This window comes from Parasteatoda tepidariorum, chromosome 9 (genome assembly GCF_982258835.1).
Source record: "Parasteatoda tepidariorum strain Cologne lab strain chromosome 9, Ptep-v5.0, whole genome shotgun sequence".
Taxonomy (NCBI): Eukaryota; Metazoa; Arthropoda; class Arachnida; order Araneae; family Theridiidae; genus Parasteatoda; species Parasteatoda tepidariorum.
Window position 1 is genome coordinate 68,457,394 of NC_141763.1, and position 25,804 is coordinate 68,483,197.

Below are 25,804 nucleotides of genomic sequence, written 5' to 3' on the forward strand. Positions count from 1 at the left end.
TTATGAACTGTTTGTTTGTGTGCTTCTGAACAAGTCATGATAGGAAAGCACTGGAAGCGGCTTTCGACGACAATTCAAACGAATAGTTTGTTGCAATATTTATGCTACACCCTGTCATATATAATGTTTTTAAAATTGTACATTTCAACCGAAAATAGAATAAAAATGTCAAAATTATAAAAAAAAATTTCTCTAAAGATAATTCTATGCAATAAAATTGTTTTTAGTAGACATTATTATTTTATTTTATAATAGTCGAAAAAATTTTTAATTGAAAGGTGCTTCTTACTTAATTTTAAAGAATGTAAATAACAAAAATACAACAGGTAAAATACAACATTTGAAAGAAATCGGTTGAATAGTACCTGAGAAATCGATTTTCAAAAATACGTTTTTTTCAGAGTCCTAGAAACGATCTTAAGTTCCTAAGAAGAGTAAACATGGGAAAAATTACAGAACAATGAAAAAAAGGGGGGGAAATGATAATAATAAAAATCCCGAAATCCAAAAAAAAAAAAAAATTTAAAAAATTTATAAAATTGCGGAAAATAAAAGATATGTATAACCTTTTCATCAGCTCACACGATTAAAAGGAGTGCTAAAGGAGATACATAAAAGAATATGATTTGATATGTTAAGGTTGTCAATTATCGTCTTAGTAGACTGTCTTATGAAAACAATATTAATTCTGTACATCTTTGAACGTTAAAATCTCACGTAAATGAATATTTTATTTATTTTTTTGACATAAATTGACTAGCAAAGAAATGTCATATCATATTTAATAAAATCAGGAAGTGATTGGAAATAATAAAAAAAAAATAGAGTCATCAACCCGTACGATTTTATTTAAGATAAAAATAACGAAAGTAATATTCTATCGAATCTAATACTAGTGGTGAACGTAATTACATATCGGATGAAATGTTAAAGTAAAATTAGTGTTCCCACTCAATTATTAAAAAAAGAAAATATATGATTTGATTTGAACTCGTTCAAAAACATTCATATTCTTTTTTGCGCATTAGTAAGCAAATGACTGTAGTAAAGTTTGATAACTAAATTATAATACCATTAAATTTTTAATAAACGATCCAACGGACAATAAAATCCAACGGCATTTAACGGCGAGTAATTACATGTTAGCATTAATAATATCTGCAATTAATGGCTTATTAAAAGAATGGATGATTTGTTTATCTTACTAAATATGATTTATACCACTTGACGTAAGTTGTTACGAATTCACGTTTGATCGATTTTAAACATTAAAAAAAAATTTGAGCCAAATTACACGGGGAAACAAATTTTTTGTTGCATTATTGCAAATGCCTGATTTGCCTAATCTTGTGTGGAGATTTAAAATTCAAAATTACGTTTTCTGCTAAAGTTACAGATTTTTTCAAGACATTTTCAGTGTTTTTTTTGTTTGTTTTTTGTTAAAATGTAGAAGTTTTAAAAGGTTATATACAACAGCAGTCAAGTTAATCTTATCATTTATGAAATCGGATATCAATACGTCTGGGGGTACTGGATTGGAGATTGATCGTTCTCTGATTCAGGTCAAAATTACGATCTGTGGATGAATTAATGGATGTATGAATGGGTCCGCCCTATAAACGGGTGCGACATATGGTGTGACAGAAGTCGAATTCTTGGCCATAGATGGCGCCACTGGAAAACAAGAACAATCGCACCCCTCTGCCTAAACAGGCATACGGTCAACAACAATAACAACACGAAATCGGATTACTGCATCATCATTATGCGGAAAGAAAAAAAATTAAAAATGAATTCAGTTATAAGTAACTTACCATTACTAGATATTTCATATTGCTCTGTTGGAGTGGATGGGGAGTTAGGTTTTGTGTCTGTCAGTGATAAAGTATCCTGACTGCTATCATCGTCAAAAACAAGGGAATGTAAATTATCCCCTGAAAAGAAAAAAAGGAAATCTGATAACAGATTGCGAGTTATCAAAATTTAAATGTAAATGGATAAACGTACATTCGATTACGTCTTCTCACATGTCAAGAACTCATAAAAATGGTTACAACAAACACAGCGTGTTCTACAATCACGTATCTCAATAACGTGCGACGTAGTTGGTGTGGTGGGTACGTATAATTTGTCTACGGTAAGAACTACCCCCGCCACAAAGTCTGAGGCCGTCTGCTGTTGTGGAGACAAGAATAGCCCATTTTAGGGAGGGTAGCTTCTCTTCACCCTTGAGTTAACACAATAGACTGAAGAAAAAGATTCCCATTCTCTCGCCGACCTGAGCCAAAACCTGTCCTGAACAGTAACCCCACACCCCTACCTGAAATAGTTATACCACGTTACCATAGTCACCGCCATGAGTCCAGACGAATGGCTAGAGGAGTTTTTACTTTGGACAAACTATACCACGGCCTTGAGCCTGAACTGGAGATACCCACTCATGGTTAAGCGGTTGGGAAACTTGATGCGGAGACTGGGTGATTGCTTTTACCATCTGCCCTCTTACTTAAAATGAGAGTATGCGCATGCTGCCAGTACTATATTCGGATCAACACTAAGGATAACTTCTAAACTGCCATAAAGAGCCCCTTTGGTTAGCTCTAGTGTGATGTTAACAACCGAAATCAAACCTTAATGTATACTTTTAGAATTTTTGTTATAAAAGAAGGTAAAAAAAGTATGCATATTAAAGATTTCAAATTAAATGTCTCATCGAAGTAAAATGTTAATCCCCATTCTTGAAGATAACGGATTTAAAAACAAAATCATTTTCGTTTCTGGGATATTTTTACAAACTTTTGATGTATTTAATCTAGTACTCCTCATAATTGCTTATCAAGCTTTGGTATCACTTTTTCAATTTTCGTCGGGTAAATATCGATTTACATTTAATTGTAATCATTATTTTACAATTAATTGTAATCATTATTTACAATTAATTGTAATCATTATTTACAATTAATAGTAATTTATAATTAATTGAAATTTACAATTAATTGTAATTTACAATTAGTTTAGTTAATTAATTGTAAATTTGATTCAATATTGTGCATTTGAAACAAAGTTTCCATTTTTTTCTGAATGAATTTTTGTTTTGGGAATTGTATTTTCTTAGAAAAAATAATAACATAGAATAAATAGCTGAAGCGCTTATTATAATAAGCATTACCACTGATTTAACCAAATATACAATCAAAATTAAAATATGCATAGCTATCTATAATGTCAAACTAAAATAAAAAATTTTAAAACAATTTTTCACGTTAGAATAATAAACAAAATTGTTGTTCTGATATTGTAGTCCATAACAAAAGCAAAATTTATTTTTATTATAACGCAGAATAGGAAACAAAGAAATCAAAACAGCGCAGAATAATACATCAAAATCCTTCATAAAACTATATTTAAATTTCTATGCTACACTGCTTATGAGAATATTTTCTAATGATAGCTGTTTTCCTTATATATCACAAATTTCTGGAAGTAATTCATCCATAACATTCAAAAAAGAAAATTTCTATACAAGCTAAAAGAATATTTTTTTAATGCTTGAATATACTTTGAATAATACAGAAACCAGTTTCTTTGAAGCATGTAGCACCTGCTAATAATGATTTTGAAACTAGGAAAATTTGTTGTCCTATGTCAGATGTGGAATATATCATTATTTTGTCTCAAAGACATAACAATTGATTTCATAGAAATGCTATCCATTAACTATATAATAAGCTCACATTACTGATAAAAATGAAAACAGAATTGGACAGACCGCTAAAAAGTATTTTACAAGAATTTGAATGATTTAAAACAACTTATAAAGCTTAAGATATTACTTTCTCGCACCAGATTACTTTTATTTTCTGCTTATTAAAATTAAAAAAGCAGAACCATAGTTATATTCGTTAAAATAGCGGAGAAGTTTTTAAACTTTTATTTAAAAATTATTTATTGTAAGTTAAAAAGTGTGTGAAAAAAATTGTGGACTTGTGACAGAAATGATAAGTTAATAAAACTAGGAAACTTGTGTAATCTTTGAAAACAACTTGAATGGCAATTTTTACTTCGTTTTTTCATATCGCTGTTTACCCAAATCAAAGTTTATCCTTATTTTAAACAAATATTTTACTATCTAATTTTTTTTCTAATACAGTGATGAAGCTCGCACTCAACTTCGGAATAGTATGAAGCAAATACATTATTATAATTCCATTTTTATGCAATAACAATAATAAATAATTAGAAATCATATTTTAATCATGTATTTTAGGATTTATGGACAGGATAAGAACACAAACCCTTCATATAAAGATTTCAACGCTGTACTTAAGTAATGGATTGATTTCAGTACCCTATGTGATTTTTTACACTAGGCTATTTATGAAACACCTACTTTATTCAAATAAAAAATATAGATAATTCTTTTGATTAACAGGTTCTTTTTCAAATGCTTTAGCAAGTTATAAAGGTATTATTACCTTTCCTAACATCTCCTCTTTCAATTTTTATTTTCAAACTCTTTCTTCAAATGAAATAAAAGTGTTATATGTTTTATTTTATAATCGGCGTTAAACAACTGACCCAATTCGGAGTTTACGTTTATCAATGTTTAACTCCGCAGCCTTGTAAGTTGAGCCCAACCCAGCCCAGAAGACAAGGGAACTCCAGGAATAAAGGAATTTTCATAATATAACCACCAAGGAGTCGTTTTAATTTCGAGTTTAATTTTGACTTCCAATTTTCAAATTCGTAGCCTTATACTTTTGAACACAACCCTGAAGACCAAGGGAACTTTTAGATAAAAAACCGGTCAAACTAGCCTTCGTCTAGGACTTTTTGATGAAAGTAATCCGAATTTGAGTTACATGGAGAAGAAAACCACAAAAAACCTCCCCACGGTTAGCCCAACGTCAAGGAGATTCTAATCCATGATCCGTCTACGACCGATATTTTGTGTCAGTACTGTGGCCGGGTGCAGAATTCGTATCGACCAGCCAACGCTGGGATTCGACCCTGGATCATCTCATTGGAAGCCGAGTGCTTAGCCACCGCAGCTCAAAATAAATAAATAAAATAAATAAAAATAAAATGAGAATGATTCGCGAATATTACTCTATTTTAAAAATTATTGTGATTTCTGTACAGTTATTCACGATTGTTAATTTTTATTATTGTAATATTGGTGTCAAATTTCAGCATCAAAAAATTATAATTTTTAATATAAAATACTTTTTTATTCTAAATTTCTTAATATTTTAAAAGTTTATCCATTACTGCGTTGCATTAAGGCTCATGAAAATTGCCGAAACTATGAATCATTCATCGATTTCAATGATTTTCATCTAGATAAGAAAAATGTCACCATATGTTAGATTGCTTAACATAATATTTTTTAGATACTTTAAACTTCGGTCTATTGAAGTCTAGTTAATTTTTCTGTAAAATAAATTGCAAAGAATAAAATACATAGAATAAAATTCAAATCTTATTTCGCGATTAAGTAACAGAGACTGAGATTCTTTTTCTCTTCAATCTCCAGTCAGGACTTTAGAAACTGCCTTCCTGTTTCTTAAAATTGACAAAACAATTTCTGAAAGATGCTTAAAGAACATAACATTTTTAGCAGTATTATTTTATTAAACCTATTATTTCATTAGTGCCTTCTATTTCACCCAATCCTGCGTATTTATTTGTTTATATTCTTTTTTCCTTTATTTTGAAATTTTGAACGTTTGTTTTATCATTTAAAATACATGACAAAGCAACGTAAGTTTCAAAACATATCCAGGAATCGAGAAAGTGGTTGATTTTGAGTTAGAATTGAAAATTGCTAAAAAATTTTAAATCACAAAACGTTAAAGCTGTATTAAACTCAAAAACGTGCTGATGTGCTTTATTTTTCAAAATAATTAAATAGGTAAATAGAATTCAAACATAATATTTAACAATACACTTGAAAAAAAATTTATTAAAAATTTCTAGCCTTTAGATACATTTTTTAGAAAAGTTTTTTTTTTTTTTTTTTTGCTAATAAGAGAGATGCAATCAGTAGGCAATAAAAGAGAGTTTTTTGAATGTATAGCTTTTACACAATTTTATAGATGATTCAACTAATGAGATGAGATGAAACAACATACAATAAAAAATATCGTTACAAATATGTATTTCTTAGATATATTTTGTATAGGTGGTTCAACTAACAATAAAAAAGGTTCGACTAAAAGACGAAAAGAGTCAGCAAAAGGACAAAATTTCTAGGGAAAAGAACTAATTAACAGAGCAAGAAATATTTGGTAGGTAGTTTTTGCTTTAATGTTAAATTTTACTAGCATATTAGGTGCCCAGTTGCGAAATTTTAGATGATAAGGCTCCTTGGAATTGTAGATCCCAAATTTGAAGCATATACATTATAAATCAGTCTACTAATAACAAGAAAAACGAACCAATAAACAATATCTATAGAAAAAAAAAATCTTTTCTTTCAATACATTCCTCTTAGACACTGTTTTATATAATTCTACTAATAATAAGAAACACGAACCAATATATAATATAAAGAAATATATCTGTTTAAACATATACCTTTTAGTTCCAGTTTTTTTTCAATGATGATTCCATTAAATATATTAGATAGACAAATCAATATATAATATTAAAAGAAAAAAAAACTCAACTGATCATTTAACTAATACTAACATAAATACATAAAAATATGCCGTGTAAACTATAAGCAATAGCGAAAAAAATCTACCTTTTAAATCCGCTTTTTTATAGTTTATTCTACAAACAAGCGAGACAAAATCCAAAAAGTGAAAAAACTTACTTTTAAGTGATCGCGGTTTAGCCTGCTTACGACGAGACATTCCGTTATATAATCCTAAGATCCAACTCCCACACCTCAGTACAAATAGTTCACACAAATAAACAAATCGCTCTTACGACACACGAGGTTTCTCTTTTTCCGTTAAAACCGGCAACGACACAGAACGACGCGGAAAAACATCGTGTGCACCATCCTGCGAAATAGTCATCTATACGTAGCCTACTGGTTTTGGATTCTCTTCCGTTAAAATCATCTTCTCTACGTCACTGTCTCTCCCAACGGGACATAGGGACCTTACAGTCCTTTGCCACGGCGCAGGGCACCCATTGTGGAGTGGGGGAGGCTGTGTAAGGGATTGCTGTGCGCCTGCGCTGGGTTATGGGTGGATGGAGAACTCAGAGCATCGTTGATCCTCCGCATCTTGGGATGAGGATGCTACGGATGAGGAGCGGAGCGTTAGTGTAATAGAACAACAGGTGTTTCTGTTTGCTTGAGGTGGAAAGAGAGGGTGTTAGATTTTGGTTGAAGGGAGTGTTTTATTTCAGGATATTTTTTTTTTTTTAAGTTATAAAATAAAATTAATGTATTAGAAATCGTTTATGTTTTTTAAAGATTTTGTTTAATTTTTTTTTGTGTTAAACTGTAGTTTGAATTAAATTCAATAGAGTGATAAGTAATTTTTAAATTTGTATTAGCATTAACTATTATTTTGTGCAGATGAAAAAATTTATTTTCCTTTTTACCTTTCCTACAAAAAATTTTTCTCAGAAATATGGTTTTCTAAGTTATGAAGGCATAAGGTATTTTTTTAAATAATAGTCGTTATGTATTATTTTTCTCTCATTTTGCTTAATTTTATTTTATAGCTTATTTACTATTTCATTAAACTCTCATTAATTTTTTTTTTTATTTTTCCCTTTCTTTTCAAAAATAATTATTTTTATGTTTATTCACATAATGTTCTTTAATTTTACACTATTTTATTTAATTACATATTTTGTGCTTCATTAAATTCTTGTAATTTTTTCCTTTTTTTGTTTCGTTTCTCTTTAGAAATAATTCCAAACAGTATTTTTATTTTCATAGTGTGTATTATCAAAAAAAATGAATTTAAATTAATTAATTAATATAATATTTTGATGCATAACTGATATTTTTTCTAATATGGACACGGCAAATTTGCTATTTTTTAAATGACACATTGACTTAAAGGCAAATTTTTCTATCAAATTGCGGGTGTTTTAGATTTTTTTCCTTTTTGTTTTTATTTTAATTATTTTTCTCTGAAAGTAGGGTTGGATTAAAGAATGATGGGCCATGTAGCTTATATGTAGCACTACTGGGGCCTCACCTATGCCAAACTAGTCAAAATTTATCGATATTCAAAAATATTGAAACTTTTTATGAAATGAAACTTTAGTTAAGCTTGTTTAAGAGAGATTTGGAAAGAAAGAAATTAATATTTTGCAAAATGGATTACATTAACAATACAATTAAGTGCTTATGCTAGCTAAACATCATGTGTTAGCTTAATTATAAATTCATTAACTTTAAGTAATAGAAGTTATAAATTTTAAAAATTACGTAAGATAAATTTACAATTTTTTTAAAATAAATAGTTTAAAAATAAATAGCTAATAAATTATAAATTGCATGTAGTTGAAGTGAAAATTATCAAATATACATATTTAAAAAAAATTGAAAGAAACAAATTAGAATTTTCAGTTTTTACTCGTTATTGCTTCGATAACCTCTGCTTGCTATTTAAAACCGGGTACTATTCGCTTCGGCTTTTCCCATTCCCCCTCCTATTTGATGTGTGTCTATGCTGGAGCCACGAAAGCTGCAGTGCAGCGGAGTGCAAACAAGCCTGAACAATTTTACAAACTCCAAGACAAAATTTATTGAGGCCCCCCAAGTACAAAAAGTCTAATTTTCATATTTTATAAAAAATTTTGTTGTTGCAGATTTTGAACAAAAACTTCAAATTTTCACCTTTTATGCAAATCTGTAGTTTTTGTATAGTTATGAAGAATTTTGGTCGGGACCTCAGGCGTCCGGGACAGTTATTTCCAATTCCTTCCCTTCAGTCCAACCTTTAGTAAATTGCATGTAAATTACACGCATAATTTTCTTAAATTGTCATACGAAATAGAAAAGTTCGCTACTTTTTATTTGAAATTCTAGTAATTTTAAATTTCCCATAGAGTTAACATGCGTACCCGGTATTACCCCACCATATTATAAATATATATATATACATGAAAAAAATTACAGAATAATGAAAAGAAAAATGGAGGAAGAAAATTATTTAAATAAAATAAAACAGTGTAATTATAAAAATTTCATTAAAGAACCAGGGGAAAAAAGATATCTCTTCATCAGCTTGCACGATTATATCCACAAAAAGCTGCTATATTGATACAATAGAAAGCACTCTTTTTGTGGATCTAATCGTGTGAGCTGATGAACAGATGATATCGCTTTTTTTCTGAATTATTATTGAAATTTTTAAATATTTTTTTAATTATTTTTTTAAAAATAATTTTCTCCTTTTTTCATAATACTGCAATTTTTTTCCATGTTTTCTCTATATTTTGAGATTATATTTATATGGGAGTGGTAGTAAATGTCACTAAAAAACATTGTCAAGGATTTGCGCCCGGATTACCGAAAAGTGTCTAAAAACGATTAGCTGTGGAGTAAAGGGGGGAGGCGTAATATTACCCCAAAAATTACAGACCACCCAAGTAAATTAACGAACACCTCATTTTCTGTTTCACCTTACAGAGACAAAATTTTGACAGATAAGATTCATCGCCAAATAATTCCAATTTGTTACATTCTTTGACAAATTTATGAGTTTCATCATTTAATTACTGCTCTTAATTTTGTCCTTGTGTCCGTTGCACACACTGTGTCAACTAAACAAGGCACCACCCATTTTATTGGTAAGCGTTATACGAAACATTAATTTATGTTCTTTTTGACATAGATACATCGAGAGGAGATATGAAGATTTTATTTAGAATCTAATAGAAAATAATTGCAGCGAATATCACACCTGTCAGTATAATGTTACTAAGGCTGTAATCAATATGCAGGTATATTTAATATATGATAATTACTTGATAACATTGACTGGTATTTAAAATTAAAATGGTAATATACTTCATAAAAGGAAAATATTATTAAAAAGATTTTTATTACAGTCTTTAATTTCTTTTTTATTAGCTTGGTTAACGGTTGACTGAACCATTACATACCATTCAATTTGTTTTGCATCAGCTGGTTTATGGTATCGCCGTATCAACATTGATTGGATCGTTTTGCATCAGCATTCTGATCGTTTTTTAATGCGCTATACAGTGTCGCAGAATTATAAAGTTTTGCGCATGTATGTACTTAAGAGTACAATGTTACTTTACTATTGTGTTTAAATTTTAAAAACTTTCATTAAAATCATAAATTGTATGCATTTTACGAACTGTTTAGATCAAACAGATTCTGATAACGTCCAAAATTCGATTGTTTTAAAAAGTATGAACTTTTCCCCTGAACACCACTAAATGTTTTAAAGAATTCCAATTTGTTTCAAAGATACTGCAACTTAAAGTGACTTTTCTCAAAAAGTTTCTTTTTTATATTGAATTATTGCATCTTATTCAATTCATTGGTTATGTTAGATTTTTTATGCAATAATATTCAATTAAAGTAGAAGTATTAGACTTATGATTGAATACAAAGGAAAATACTTAAAATAAGTAATGAATTAGGGAAACCCACATTTTGTTTTCCAGTTTCACAGTGGCTAGTTCGTATTTCATTTTTAAATCTTCTTCATTCGAGTGCAAGATTTCAGTAATCAGCATCATTAAAAGTTTTATACATTCGAGTTCAAGATTTCAGTTTTCGGCATTATTAAAAGTTTTATACATTCGAGTTCAAGATTTCAGTTATCGACATTATTAAAAGTTTTATACATTTGAGTTCAAGATTTCAGTTATCGGCATTATTCAAAAGTGCATACAGTAGTTAAATTTATCCAAGAATATATTTTATTATTATTAGATAAATATTTCATTAATATATTTCTTTTAAAAATGCCAATAGTACGTCTTTAATATTTCATTCAAAGTAAGTGTAATTAAAATTGTTTTATAATTTCCTACGCATTTTCTCTCCAACTTATACTTACAGATCTTCGTATTTTATGCAGACATATCATTATTGTTCACTAAAACCAGCATAAAAAAAGAGATGTAAAAGTGTAAAATAATGACTGGCAGTCACTCAACAATCACTAAAAAGATACGAAGAAAATAAATATTTTACATGAATTAATCTAAAGTGAAGAATGAATGTGGGTGTAATGAAAGATTTTCGCCTTTTTTTTTATTGAAAATGCATAAACGTGAATTGAATTTATTTTTATTCACTCCTACAACTTTCAACAATTACAGCTTTATTAACAATTCAAGAGTCCTCCTCGACTTCTTCACATAAATGGGAATTCCAACAAAGTATCTAAGATTCATCACGTGGTCAGGTGTCAAGAAACGATAAACGTCATTTACGCCACCTCGTGTGAGTTTTTTCATGAATGCTTCTACAAGACAGACCTACTCATCCGCCATATTGGATTTATTCCATATTTTTCGCTATAAGAAATAAAGGTCACGGTTTGAATGACTTAAAATTGAGCCTATGCTCTTATTTTAAACTTCTTAGACTAATTTGAGATAAATAATGAACTGGAAATTTGAATAATTCAAAAATAGTTAAACTTATTTTAAAAAAATAAAATCACCAATTTTATTTCATATTTTTCACTTAGATGTGTGATTCTTAAAACATTCGAGCACACTCACTAAGGTGGTGGGATGTAACTAAATAGGAGCCCCAAATCCGCAAAATTGTTTAAATATTTTAATTATTTCTTTTGGGGAAAATGCTTTAAATTCTCGCATTAGTTTAACTGAAATTTAAATAATTCTGTTTAAGATTTTATCACACGTTCTTTAATGTTTAATTCTTTTTTACAAGTTGAGTTATCAACGTGATTGGCACGAGGATCGGTTGATACATCACCAAATAAGTATTTCTTAAGATATTTGAAACTACGTGTTCATTTTGTTTATAGTTGATGCTTCAAAAGCGAGTTTATGGTATAAAAAATACGAAGTAGAGTTTTTAAAGAAATAATGAATCCAGTGACGAAACAGTATAAAGTAAATAATTTTTTAAAAAAAACAACATTTTTATAGGTTTTTACAAAAAGATAATATATCAAGAATTTTTTGTAAAATTGTTAAAGAAAGCAGATGAAAAAAAGGTGGTTTTCGAATAACAACAGTAACACCATACAAACCATTGGCTTTTCATCTGCTTTTCTTTAAAAATTTTACGAGAAACTATTGCTACACACTTTAAGACAAACTTTATGAAAATGAACACAATACCTGGAAAATTAGTTAAGACTATTGTTTAGTTACTCCCAATATTTTATTACTTTTTCGTGTCGAACTGTAAAAGTTTTTGTTTTTAAAAAGAAATTTAATTTTATTGCGAAATTTTTATTTTTATGAATCAAATTATCGTGAAAATTTAATAACCCCATTTTTGCTTTTTTCTTCTAAATTTCAAAAATAAAATTTTTATTTGAAAAAGTTGTAACCGATTCAGCATTGCAGCTTTTGAAATTCAACAAAAAGTTTTAGCTTTCTACAGACTTTAACTTTGAACTTTATGGAGGAAATAGACCTCTGTGCAAGGCACTTTTACACTAGTTTAGGGGACCGAACTAACTCTGCTCGTAATGCTTGATCAATTAAGTAAAAATTAAAGTAGTAACTGTTGAGATAAGTTAAAACTGAAAATACTGAGTTTTTAAAGATTAAAAAACACATAATTATATTAAATATCTATAACTCTATAAAATTAATATAAGGCTGGAGTATATAAAAACGAACGCAAAAAGATATGTAAGAATATTGTATATTAAATTGCTGATAATTTTTCTTATGAATGCATAAAAAATCAAATTAATGGTTTTTGATATCTCCACTGAAAGTGGTTAAACACACAGTTTTCTAAAAAATGCATTTGAAGAATAAATTACGCGGGTTCTGCTTTGCATCAGATGGTAAAACATTTTCGAAATTTCAAATTTCTGAAAAAATAATTTTTCAAATCAGTCACAAAATAGTTAAGAAGGAAATTTTTTTAAAATTTTATTGTATAATTTGGTTCTCGAACACAATAAATTCCTACGGGTCGATTTTTTTAACGGTAACAGGAAATCTAGCCTTTTTCTTAAAAAAAATTAAATAAATAAAAAAAAACTAGACAGAATTTTGAAACTTTTATTAGAACCTAATTTTGATTTAAATTACGTCATTCCACACCAATGTTCTATTTCTATTATTATTATAAGAATATTTATGAGACGTTCGATCGTCTTCAGACTTTCGCGTGAAAATTAATTTCGAGTACAGATTTTATTTGGCAAATAACATAGTAAATGACACTACCACGTCATTGTTACCTTTGTTTTTGGTCTATTAATTATTGTGAGAATATTTATCAAATAGTCGATCGTCTTCAGACTTCCTCGTGAAAATTAATTTCGAAAACAGATTTTATTTGGTAAGTAACATAGTAAATGACACCGTAGCACCATTGTTACCTTTGTTTTTGGTCTTAATTATTGTGAGAATATCTATCAAATTGTCGATCGTCTACAGACTTCCACGTGAAAATGAATTTCGAAAATAAATTTTATCTGGCAAGTAACATAGTAAATGACACTACAACGCCATTGTTACCTTTGTTTTTGGTCTATTAATTATTGTGAGAATATCTATCAAATAGTCGATTGTCTTCAGATTTGTACGTGAAAATTAATTTCGAAAACAGATTTTATTTGGCAGGTAACATAGAAAATGACACTACAATGCCAATGTTACCTTTGTGTTTGGTCTATTAATTATTGTGAGAATATCTATCACATAGTCGATCGTCTTCAGACATCCACTTGAAAATTAATTCCGAAAAAAGATTTTATTTGGCAAGTAGCATAGTAAATGACACTAAAACGCCAGTGTTACCTTTGTTTTTGGTCTATTAATTATTGTAAGAATATCTATCACATAGTCGATCGTCTTCCGATTTGCACATGAAAATTACTTTCAAAAATAGATTTTGTTTGGCAAGTAACATAATAAATGTCACTGCAACTGTTATATATTGATTACGAAAAATGTGATATAAAATATATTTCCCCAGATGTTAGTTTCTTACAGGATGTCATTATCTTTCTTTCTATTTAAATTGCGCTAGCAGTTCAACTTTATGAAATAAACATTTTGTTGCTTTATTAAATAAAATGCATAATTTTTACAATAAAACATGTATTTAGTTTCTTCGTGAGTAATGTATAAATGTACTTGACAACCCATGCTGCTGCTCTGTGACCTTCAAGAACTTATGCTCAGTACTCACCTTAAGTGCTGCCATGCGCTTTCCACCAAGAGATTGTGGTAACTTGGGACCGAATAAGTACTTATTTATAAGTACTAGGTATTTATATCCATAGGTACCTAGAAATAAGTACCTATATCTATGTACTATTATGCGAATAAGTACTTATATATCTTTATTTGCATGCACTCTTTTAGTCAAAATTTTCTCAATTTGGAAATACCAGCCCATAAAAATGGACTTAAAATGGCGGAAGGGTCAGTTTTCAACTATTAAAGGGGTCACGACCTTCTCAACCCACATTCAACCTCTGTCATGTGTGAAAAGTTGAGACGTTATGATTTTTTTTCTTCCGTTTTGCATTTTGGCACGGCTCAATCAAAAGTCACCCAAGCCTAGGTGTAGAGATTTATTGCATTTTTGAAAATGCCTGATGAGCAAAAGTGACAGCATCCACCTATGCTTCAACAGGATTAAACAGTCAAGGGTTGAGGTTAATGCCTAATATATATTCAACGGAAAAAAGATCTTTATCAAAACTGAAATGGACTTACGCCATACTTATATATTATTTTTGTCCATATATGAATATTAGCTTTGGTGTTAAGATTAAGTCGATAAACATTTTTTAAAAAAAATAAAGTGTAATTTTAAGGAAATTATAAATCAAATTTTAGTCTCTATGGTACTGCAAAGTGTATTGTGCAAGAACACAAAAATTTGCAAAACTACATTGCCTTCTAATAAACAAAAAACATAACAAATAAAATAACTAAAAACATATTTCTATACAACATGAAAAGTTTAGTGGTTTCAAGACGTTGTCCAGAAAATCAGGAATCCTTAAATAAAATAAGCGATTCATAATCCAAATTTCTAGCGAAACTAAAGTGAAAGAAAAAGTGAAATTCGTTGTTATCAGAAATTTGTATAAAATTGAGTACTTGCAACTCGAGAAGAAGTGAAGCGATTATGCCTAACCATGTGATTTAAATCAGATTTAATTGAATACTCGTAAATGTCGCTGCGCGCGTGTGTCGAACCTGATTGGCTTTTAAATGCCATGATTTATGTACGATGACGTCACTTTCAGGTATTCATTTAAAGAACGTTAAAAAGTCTGTTTTACTTTTCTAAAATGTATCTTAATATTTCGTGATCTCTTATTTAACAGTATTAACTTTATTTCTTATAATACTATTATTAATGTAATATTTATTTATACTTTTTTCTTGCATTTTTCTCTACCATTCTTATGTTCTTGAATTTGATAATTATTCTAAATTAAACGCTTAAAACTTCAAATCAAAAGTTGCATTGCTTTATTATAAAGTTATCTTATGGTGTCAACTATGTAATTGCATAAAATTTTATGATAAACATGTTTCAAACAGTATCTACCTTATTGACTATTTTACAATCATTAAAAGGCATTATATTTAATTTAAAATAAGCCTTATGTAAAACTGTGTTCATTCAATCTATACAATTTTAATAAAAAATACATAAAAAAATATTTTCCCCCGTACTATTACTAAAAACTTAAAACATTTATCAAATTTTTTGATTATCTAAAAATTAAATTGGAGTTTAAAAAACTAAACTGTAGAGAAAGTTGCATTAAAAACTGAATGAATGATTAAGCCTAAGTTTTGTTCCAATAGAATCGAAATCAAAATTTTTAAAAATAAATTCATGTTAAAACAATAAAACATTTTCGGAACTAATAATTTTTGAAGTAATAATCTGTTTCTCGTGGAAAAAAAAACCAAAAAATTTATATCATCTATCAGAACCTCCCTGTTTGTTAATAAAAGTACATTAACAGGCATTCTTTTTTAAGTTTTTTTTAAGATCAGTTATTCTTTAATTTTTGATTTTTAACTCTTTTGTCACAGCAACCCGCTCCTCTAAAGTGACACCACTGAATTGCGTAAACCACCACGAAATGTGCACATTGCATGCTAAGATTCGAATTCTAAATTACTTTTGTACCTAGAAAATACTTCACTCCTAAAGACTCATATTAAACGCATTCAAAATATAATTTTAAATATATTAATTCAATATAAATCAATAAAATATAAACCAATGGCAGTTAGAAGTAAATTGGGTCTGTTATCAAATGGTAATATGCTTACGCCGACTAAATATGGCGCTTGTACCCACAGGACATCGCATAGATGTGGGCAAAATATGGCACTTGTGCACACAGGCCATCGCATGGATGTGGGCTAAATAATGCTCTTGTACACACACGAAATCACATGGATGTGGGCTGAATATAGCGCTTGTACACACAGGACATCGCACGGATGTCGGCTCGTAACGAAAGGGCTAACTATTAATTTGTGGCAAGTTCTTAAGAAAAAACATATTTTGGGCAATATCTAAATAGAGAAAATTAATTGGCTTATTGTTTATTTTCATTTATTTATTATTATTAAGTTTCTTTTAACGGTAAAGGAGCTACAGGATTACTAAAAGATACATTTTTACCAACATATTTTGTTTTTATTTTCGAACAGCCGACCCATTTTTGGGTTTACGACTATCAATGTTCAGCTCCAAAGTTTAGCGAATTTAAACCCAATTCAAAAGACAAAAGAGCTTCTGAATAATCATTGGGCCAACTAACCTTATTGGTGTGTTTCTTAGATTAAGCAAACCTGCATCAAAAACCACAAATGCCTTCCAGAATCAGTCCGACGACAAGGGAATTCTTTCCCATAATCCATCTACTACAGCAGAATTTTTACGTTAGCACCGTGGCCGGTGCAAGCCAAAACCTAAATTCGTATCGACCAAACATCGCCGAGTAATCTCATTAAGACGTAATCGTTTTATTCCATGAGCCATAATATTAAAAATTTAACCCAATGAAAGACGTAGTATTATCTTAAAGTAGAGCAAGCTTCAATATGCGTCCCATGAGCCAATAGCAGTATTACTGCTCAACTAAATTACCTCGTTCAGTTTAAAATTTTCACTAAGGATTTTTTTAATTGAGTTATTTCATACGATAAATAGTTATATAAAACTTGCATCTGATATTTTTATAAAAATTTACGAACAAATCAGTCTATTATTTTATTATTTCTGTTTTTAAAACACTAGGCAGACTAATTTGGACAAAAAACACTAAATAGAAAACCAGAACATATTTGATAAATAAGTATTTAGTGGAGAGTTGTAATTAAATATACTTCAGCATGATATTAATGCATTCGGTATAGATTTGAAGGCGGGGTTCAGAATCTGAAATGGTTTTTTCATTCATTTGCAAAACTAAGATTTTAGTTTTCTCCTGTAGGTATTATTATCATTTAGGTATAATTATATTTTGTATGCTTCAGAAAATGACGCAAAATGAATAAAATAAATCGACTCTAATTTTATTTAAATTTGTAACAATATGCTAACATTACTTGATTAAACAACTTCATTTGCTTTAAAAATAAACAGAACGGAAATAACAATCGACTTGTTGTAAGAGTTAAAAAATTGACACCCATTTTCTGGAACTTGCCAGACCTAAATGAAAACAAACAAAAGTGATTTGAAATATAAAATGTAAAGCTGCGAGCAAAAAATGGAAAACTAAAGTGATAAAAAAAGCTAGGGAACGAGAGTGAATAAAAATCGAAACAGGACAAGAAAAACCAATGTGGCTGAGAGAGGTAAATCAGAGTAAAATGCATTTCCATGCTCACTGAAGAGGTGAGGAACTAATGTTGTTAACATATTCATCAGCATTCATATGAATAAAATAAGATTCTAGGGCAGGGATGGCAAACCAATGGCACGAGACACAATATTTTGGGCACGCCACCGATCACAATTGTTATTGCACTATGAATTGTTATTACACAAATGTCACACACTATGAAGCATATGTAACAATTAAATTAAAATTCACAAAAAACAAACAAAATAATAAACAATTATTAATAAAAAATTTAACAATTAATGCTAAAAGAACAATTAATAACCATAAAAAACAAGCTAACAATAAATAACTAGCAAAAAAGTCAACAGTCCTGCTTAAACTAATATCTTACAACCTAATATAAGTTATTTGTAATTTAATCTGCAAAAACACAAGTCCCACTGATGCTACTTTAAGTTGAATTACGCGTATAACTGAGACATTGCAAAATGTATTTTCTTTTCAATGTAAATAAAGAGTTTTGAGTTGATAGTATTTAGTATTATTATTTTCCCAATAATCATGAAGTCAAAATTATTTGACGGCACGTCTGTGATTTCATTAAAATTTTTTTTAGAAAAAATGGCACGTTGGTGTATAAAGGTTCGACACCCCTGTTCTAAGGCAACTTTATATTTTAAATCACTTTGGTTTTTACTCATTCACGTACTACAATTCTTTAAAATGGGCTCCTATTTCTGAGCTCTTGAATTTTATTATGACTGTTATTTCTATTATATTTTTAAAGCAAATAAAGTATTTAAATCAAGTAATAGCCTCCTACTACAGTTTTTAAGAATCATTTATTTAATATGCTAACATGTCGGAAAATACTTAAAACATAATAACCTAAACAGTTATAACCTTTTTTCTAATGAACTTCAGCAACTATAGTACATTTTCTATAAAATGTTGGACCCATGGGTATATTAATTTAATAGAGAGGGATTTATTAAAGTGTCCCTCTGTCGCATAAAGTTTGGAAGACCTTTAATTTTAACCTCATTATATTTTTGAAAGTAAGGAATAACAATGATTATTATAACATTTTCATTCAATTTAGCATATCAATAATAATTAATATTTTATTTAAAGCATAACAATTTACTTCTTAACTACTTTTGTATCTCTGAATAAAATAGGTATTGCATATATTTAAGCGGATTAATCTTTTCAAGCAATAAATAAAACAAAAAAATGTTTCATTTACAGACCTTAATAGTAAATAAGAGTTTAGAATCAGGTCAAAAAACAAAGAACCGCGTGTTTGCACAAAACCCATTAATCCTTACGGGCAAAACCCCTGTCACTCTCAAAACTCGAAAAAAAAATAACAAAAGTCCATCACAAAACCGACAATCCAGCTCTTATCAAAGCGCTAAAAGCTTTCAAGATTAAGAAGGATTCATTAATCATGGTATGACATTACAATACCTTGCTCAGAGGGTTTTGGGCCAAAGATTTAAAAAAAGAACGGTTTTGAGCGATCACCAGTTACAGATTTTTGATACATTAAACAAAAAAAACTGTGGCGTTCGTATATTAGAAATTTTAACACAGCTTTCTTTATAATTAAAATAAATATGTGACACTGACAGAAGATAAAAAAAGAGAAAGGGTTTTCAAAGAAGGAAAAGGTATAAGATGTATAATTAAGTCCATCAACTATGTCATTATTGTACGGGCGTTAAGTTTTATTAACGAAGGTATCATTTCAGCAACATAAAATGCTTTTGCAACTAAATCTATCAATTCGTAATTACACTTTTCACTTCACATAGTAATAGTATGTATCAAAATCTTTAAGCATTCTCTTTCCATACATTGATATAGAAATAATATTTTAATACTTTTTTCTTTAAGAGATTTTTTTATGTTTTATTTCATATTTTGTAATAAAGTTTGGTTTTCTATAAAAAATAGTTTCAGGTCGTAAATATAATATTTTTAACTTATATTTAATTCAATATATATTTAATCAATATATTTAATATTTATTTTAATCAATCTATTTAATTCAATACTATTTTTAACTTATCGTATTTCGTAATAGGCACTAAACAAACCTCAAGAGAGAATTTAAGATTTCTTAACCCCTTCCTTCTCGCGCCCGTGAAAATGACGGGGTGAGTTTTCGCCCACTATTTCTCGTTCCCGTGATATTGACGGGCTGGAGTGTTCAGTAGTAACGCGCCAATAAGAATATAACTAATTCACTTCTTTTGCCCGGAAAACATTTTATTTCTCATTTTACACACCTGGTGGCAGTACCTGAATATTTTTAAGGTAATTGTAGATAGTTAATTTTAAACTAGTTGCAGCACTAATCAAATACCTATTGCAAATACAAAAGCAAAAAGAAATAGGCACTTTTATGACCGTTTTCTTGAAAATTAACCGATCGTTAAGGGTTAAAGTCGCTTTTTATGTGATCAGAAATCCGAATCTGTCAAAAAGGCGTATTTTCATTCAAAGAAAGTACGTTTTTGCGTCTGATTTCGAATCTCTAAATATAGTCTGCACTAGTTAAGTAACATATTTATTGTTAATCCCACAAACCATTTCCATCCGTGTCCTAGAACGTGAAAATCCATCCATTACATCAAAAGTTATTCAAAGTGGGTTTTTTTCTGCACAGTATCACGTAGCTTTAATTATTTTTCTATTCCTACTATTAGTTCATACTTTCATACTCTCCCCATATATATTTACATATCTTGTTCAAATTTTGAATTGCTAATAATTGAATTCCACTCCAGTTCAAATACATTTTTTTAAACTTGTAGCTGATGAAACTTGATGTTAATGCTGTTTTTTTCCAAATATTAATTCATTAATTAAATTTAATTAACTAATTTTCGTTTTATATGGGAAATATATATGGTTGAATAAAAAGTAACTAAAATAAAATGTTTCTTCGTTGATTTAAGTAGGAATTGTATTTAATTTTTTTTTATATTACTTGTAAGAATATTTCAAAACATGCAGATTATTAAAAAAAATGGACGTTTTTATTTATAATACCGTCGATTAGTTCGAAATAGCAGGTCTTTTTACAGTCAATCATTCAAGTGTTTCCGTTTAATTGCTAAACACCTCATGAATTAATTACTTTCATACAATAGATCTTCAAATCATGTTATCCATTTTCTCATCCATAAAACTAAAGACACGCGATAAAGGGCCCACGAGAGAATTTTTTAATTAAAACATAACAGAAAAAAATGTGGGATGTTTAAAGTAGCTTTTTAATGAGTATTCTGATTTTTAAAACATGATTGATGGCAACAGACATATCTTAAGTGGGTGTGACACGAAACCTGATACGCTGACAAGTATCTTCGAATTTTTTATATTGTTATCGCGAATGCAGATTAAATTGCCGATATATAATCCGACAAAAAATACACCCACTCAAAGAGATTTCAACGCACTCCCACACTGCTAAGCCACTTAGGAAATTATTTCCTTAAGTCGGTGTCTAACAGGTAAATCGTGCGACTAACGTCAAGTGATTTTGATTCAATTGGAGAGATCGTACGTGAAGCAATTGAAATCATAGTTTTATCTTATTGGAATTATAGACATAGAATTGTTGAGTCAAGACGTTATTTTATCTCTGATTTAAAGAATTTGTTCTAATCAGTTGGCTGTAATATTTTTTTGTAATTCAACCAATTAATCCCAATCTATTTTAACTATCAATAATCAATTTACTTTAATCAGTTGATTATGATCATTGCCTAAAAACAGTAGCCTAAAATCAGTAAGTATCTGAAAACAATATAATAAAATCAGCAACTTGAATCAGTGAGTTTTTAGCGGAGTCGGCATAAATCAATCGATTAATAGAATTTCTAATCAATCTTGCCATTTAGTCCAGAGACTGCGTCTCATAGGTGAGATTTTAATTTTGGACACAGCTCAAATTGCGTGCTGAAAAAAAATGAGCATAGCTCAAAAAGCATGTTTACGTAAATGTATACAGCTGAAAATGAGTGTTTACGAAAATTTACACGGCTGAAAATGAGTGCTTAAGAAAATTTACACAGCCTAAAATGAGTGTTTATGAAACTTTACTCAGCTGAAAATGAGTGTCTACGAAAATTTACACAGATTAAAATGAGTGTTTATGAAACTTTACTCAGCTGAAAATTAGTGTTTACGAAAATGTATACAACTGAAAATGAGTGTTAACAAAAATTTACACAGCTGAAAATGAGCGTTTACGAAAGTTTACACTGCTTAAAATGAGTGTTTATGAAAATTTACACAGCTGAAAATTAATGTTTACGAAAATTTACACAGCTTAAAATGAGTGTTTACGAATATTAACACAGCTGAAAAGGAGTGTTTAAGATGGTATTTTAAAAAAATGAGCAGCATTTGATTCCATTTTTCAAGTTTTTCTATCAAAATTGTTCTTTCATTAAAGAAAAAACTAATGGATCAATACATTCAAGACTGTTATTCAGACTCAAGACTGTTTGCAGGTCAAGTTTAGCCTATTTTTAGACAGTGCTAATTCTCAAAATTACGTAAAACGGTTATATGAAGAAAAGCCACAGTTTAATGGAAAAAAAGTGTTAATGGTCTAATTTTTTAATTTTTAAAAAGTTACTCTGATGCTGCATTATCTAGACTCATAAAATTTGCAAAAATTAAACATTAATTATAGATTTTAGTTATTTTCATCTAGGTAAGAAAAATCTCGTTAATTTTTAAATACCTTATAATATTTAAATCATTTATCGTTTTTTAAGTCCAGTTAATTCTTCATGGCAGAGATGGCATTTATATTGCTTAAAAGTATAACTTTGCCCCTAAGTGTAAGGTACTTATATGGTGACTTTCTATTTATTCTCTTTCAAGAAAGCGATTCGATGAATACTTAAATGGAAATAATAACTAATATGTTGATTCATTAAATAATTCACTTTCTTTAAATGCAATTTTTTATACAGTTTGACACTGATTAAAATCAGTTGATGAGTCAATGATTTGATCACAATAATTATTAATTTTTAATCAATTATTCTAATCAATAATTTAGTTGATTTCAATATGAAGATTTGAGTACAATTTAGGGGTTTGTTTTGACAATGATTCAAATCAGCCATTCTAATCTGTTGGTTTTAATAGGTTTTTTTTACAATGAACAGCGTAGATTTTAAACAGTGATTTTCAAATATACTGCTTTCAATCAATTAACTGGTTTGCATAATATCCATATCCCAGTTTGTAGATAGTTGGTATTCATTTATTTTAATCCATGAATTCGAAGAAAATTCGCTAAAATACTTTATACTGATTTAAATTGGTAGTTTATTTTAATGAATCAATTAATTGAAAAGAGTTATATGAATACGCATAGATCATACCTATATAAACACGAGCTCCGCTATCTCGAAACAGCCCAGTTATATTCCCTCCTTTATTACCTTTTATTTTCTCGCGTCGCTACATTAATCCAAACGCCAAACGTTTGCTTAATGTGCGCAGAGTACGAAACGCCATTTAATTGTTGCAGTATAGCAGATTCCGGCTTCTGTACCAATGCATCGGCTCTACTGCTCAAAAAAAAAAAAAAAAAAAAAAAAAAAACATTTTATCCGTTTATGTTTTTTTTCTTAGGGACTAGAAATAATTATTTAAATAAAATCCTTTGATTTAGTTTGCCACCAATTTGAATAAGTCATTCAGATCCATATACTCATATTTTCACTTTTGCATCACATTGATTATGCATATAACCATACCCTATTCGGTAGCAAGCGTTTAATTCCATCCAAATTACAAGCGATTACAGTCACGTGGTAGGTGAATTAATATCGGCTCTAAATAGTTTTAATTACTACCTGTTGGAACAATAATGATACCATGTAATTAAAACAACCTTCTGACTGGCAAAGGTCATATAGGGTCACGTGGGCGGAGTAAACTCATTCATCATAATAGGACTTAAATTGGAGTTATTTAGTTAGATAGGTGGGTAAAAGTATGTCACAAGTGTGAGATAATTGTTGAATTGTTGCAGATGTTTTGTTTTCTTCAATTGCAGTAATGGTCTTAAATATTAATATATATATACTACATCAAAACTTAAATCAAATACACGTTGGTCATTGCTAATCTACAAAGACTAACTGTAATTCTATTTTTAAACGAAGTAAATTATCAAGTTAATGGTAGACAATTAACAAATATTTAAAATAAGTTTAAAAGGAAACGATGTCACGGGAGAATCTCTTCATGGTAAATTCTGTTTCAGAAACATTAGTAATTCAACATTACATTAACTATATAAAAAAGTAGGGACAGTTTGAAAAGTTTGGGTAGCAGTATGAAAAAGTTGGGGAAGTTCTATAATTAACCATTAAGTTTCAAATGCTGATAATTTTTTTACAAAAGGACAAAATATAAATAAATTATTCCAGGATTATTCATGATTACGCAGTGAGGAAGTAATCCTGCAATTAGAAAATAATGGTTTAAATAGGTTTAGTTGGATTTATAATTTTTTATTCTTTAAATTTTAAATTACTAATGAAAGTAAAAGTTTTCGTAAAAGTAAGAAGTTCTCTCAAGGTACAGCATCCTCTTCGAATCCTACAGTACCACCAGTATCAGTACTATCTTAGAAAAATTATCGATCTATAAATGTTTTGCATTTTTTAATATTCCACAAACATTTCAATTTACAATGGCATATATTTGTATACTCGAATGTGAATACCCTCATCAAATTAGCGTCATAATACAATTTTATTTTAAAATTTTTTACTCTATGCATTTCATGCTGTTTCATTAAAGTTTGTAGTTGCGTATCATGTTCGTGAATGCAACAATGCAGAATACGTAGTATCTTTGTGCATACTGTCTTAAAAACTAACATTGTCCAAATACATTTTTGTTAACTTAACTTTTACTGAATGCTTTTAATGTCATTTGTTTCTTTCAAGTTTGTGGTTACGTATAACATCCATGAATTCAACAATACAGAATACGATGTAGTCCTGTGCATACTGCCATATAAATTAACATCATAATACGTTTTTAGTGTCTAAACTTTTGCTGAATGATTTTTACGTCAATTAAAATTTGCTTTTATGCACTTCATCGATGTTAGCAACAATTCAAAACAACTGGCATCTTAGCCATAACTTTGACTTCGATCTTCAGGAAGAAGAAAAATTCTCAATTGTTTAAACTTGCATAAAAATTATGCTTTTTTATTCACTACCAGTTTCAATGTTTTTTTTTATCTTATTTGACTTTACAACGAACCCCCATGAGGAAAAACTGAAAGAAAAAAAATTAAAATTCAGTACAATTTTATTTTGAACATAAACATGAAAAAGGTCGACAACGGTTGCGCTAGTTGAAAAAAATAATAAACATCTAAAAATGTCATAGTACCTATTCAGGTAAAAGAAATTAATAACAAAGTTGGAATGCTTATTCATACACTATAACGTAGGGGAATCTTGAAAAACAAAACATATATTTTTTAAAACTACATTGAAAAAAATAATGAATGATTCAAACAGCCAATAACTTTTATTTAAAATTTTATAAAATTCCAATACTATAATTAAATGCACTGAATAGTTTTTTAAAACTTTCACCATAATTATACCAAATAAATGTTAATTACCACGCAGAACAAGGAATGATTTTCCCTGAAAAATATGAATCATGAAAAATCCCCATCTCAGTCTTAAAAAAATTAAATAACAAATTAATATAAATAAAAACATTTTCGTTCAATGCCTATAATTGTATCGCTGATG

General features: G+C 29.0%; 1 protein-coding gene across 2 annotated transcripts in view; it reads right to left on the minus strand.

Moving 5' to 3' along the window:
• Positions 1-25,804, minus strand: part of LOC107445839 (zinc finger protein 521) — a 304,977-nt gene that overhangs the window by 242,846 nt on the left and 36,327 nt on the right. Inside the window, exons 1-2 of one of the 2 annotated variants that reach the window (XM_043038700.3) lie at positions 6,821-7,131; positions 1,815-1,934 (exon numbers count right to left, since the gene is read on the minus strand). In XM_043038700.3, coding sequence (XP_042894634.2) covers positions 1,815-1,934; positions 6,821-6,860 — 160 coding nt within the window. In that variant the 5' untranslated portion in view covers positions 6,861-7,131. Of the gene's footprint in view, positions 1-1,814; positions 1,935-6,820; positions 7,132-25,804 lie in introns of those variants that run through there. The other variant, XM_043038701.3, reaches the window with a different exon arrangement.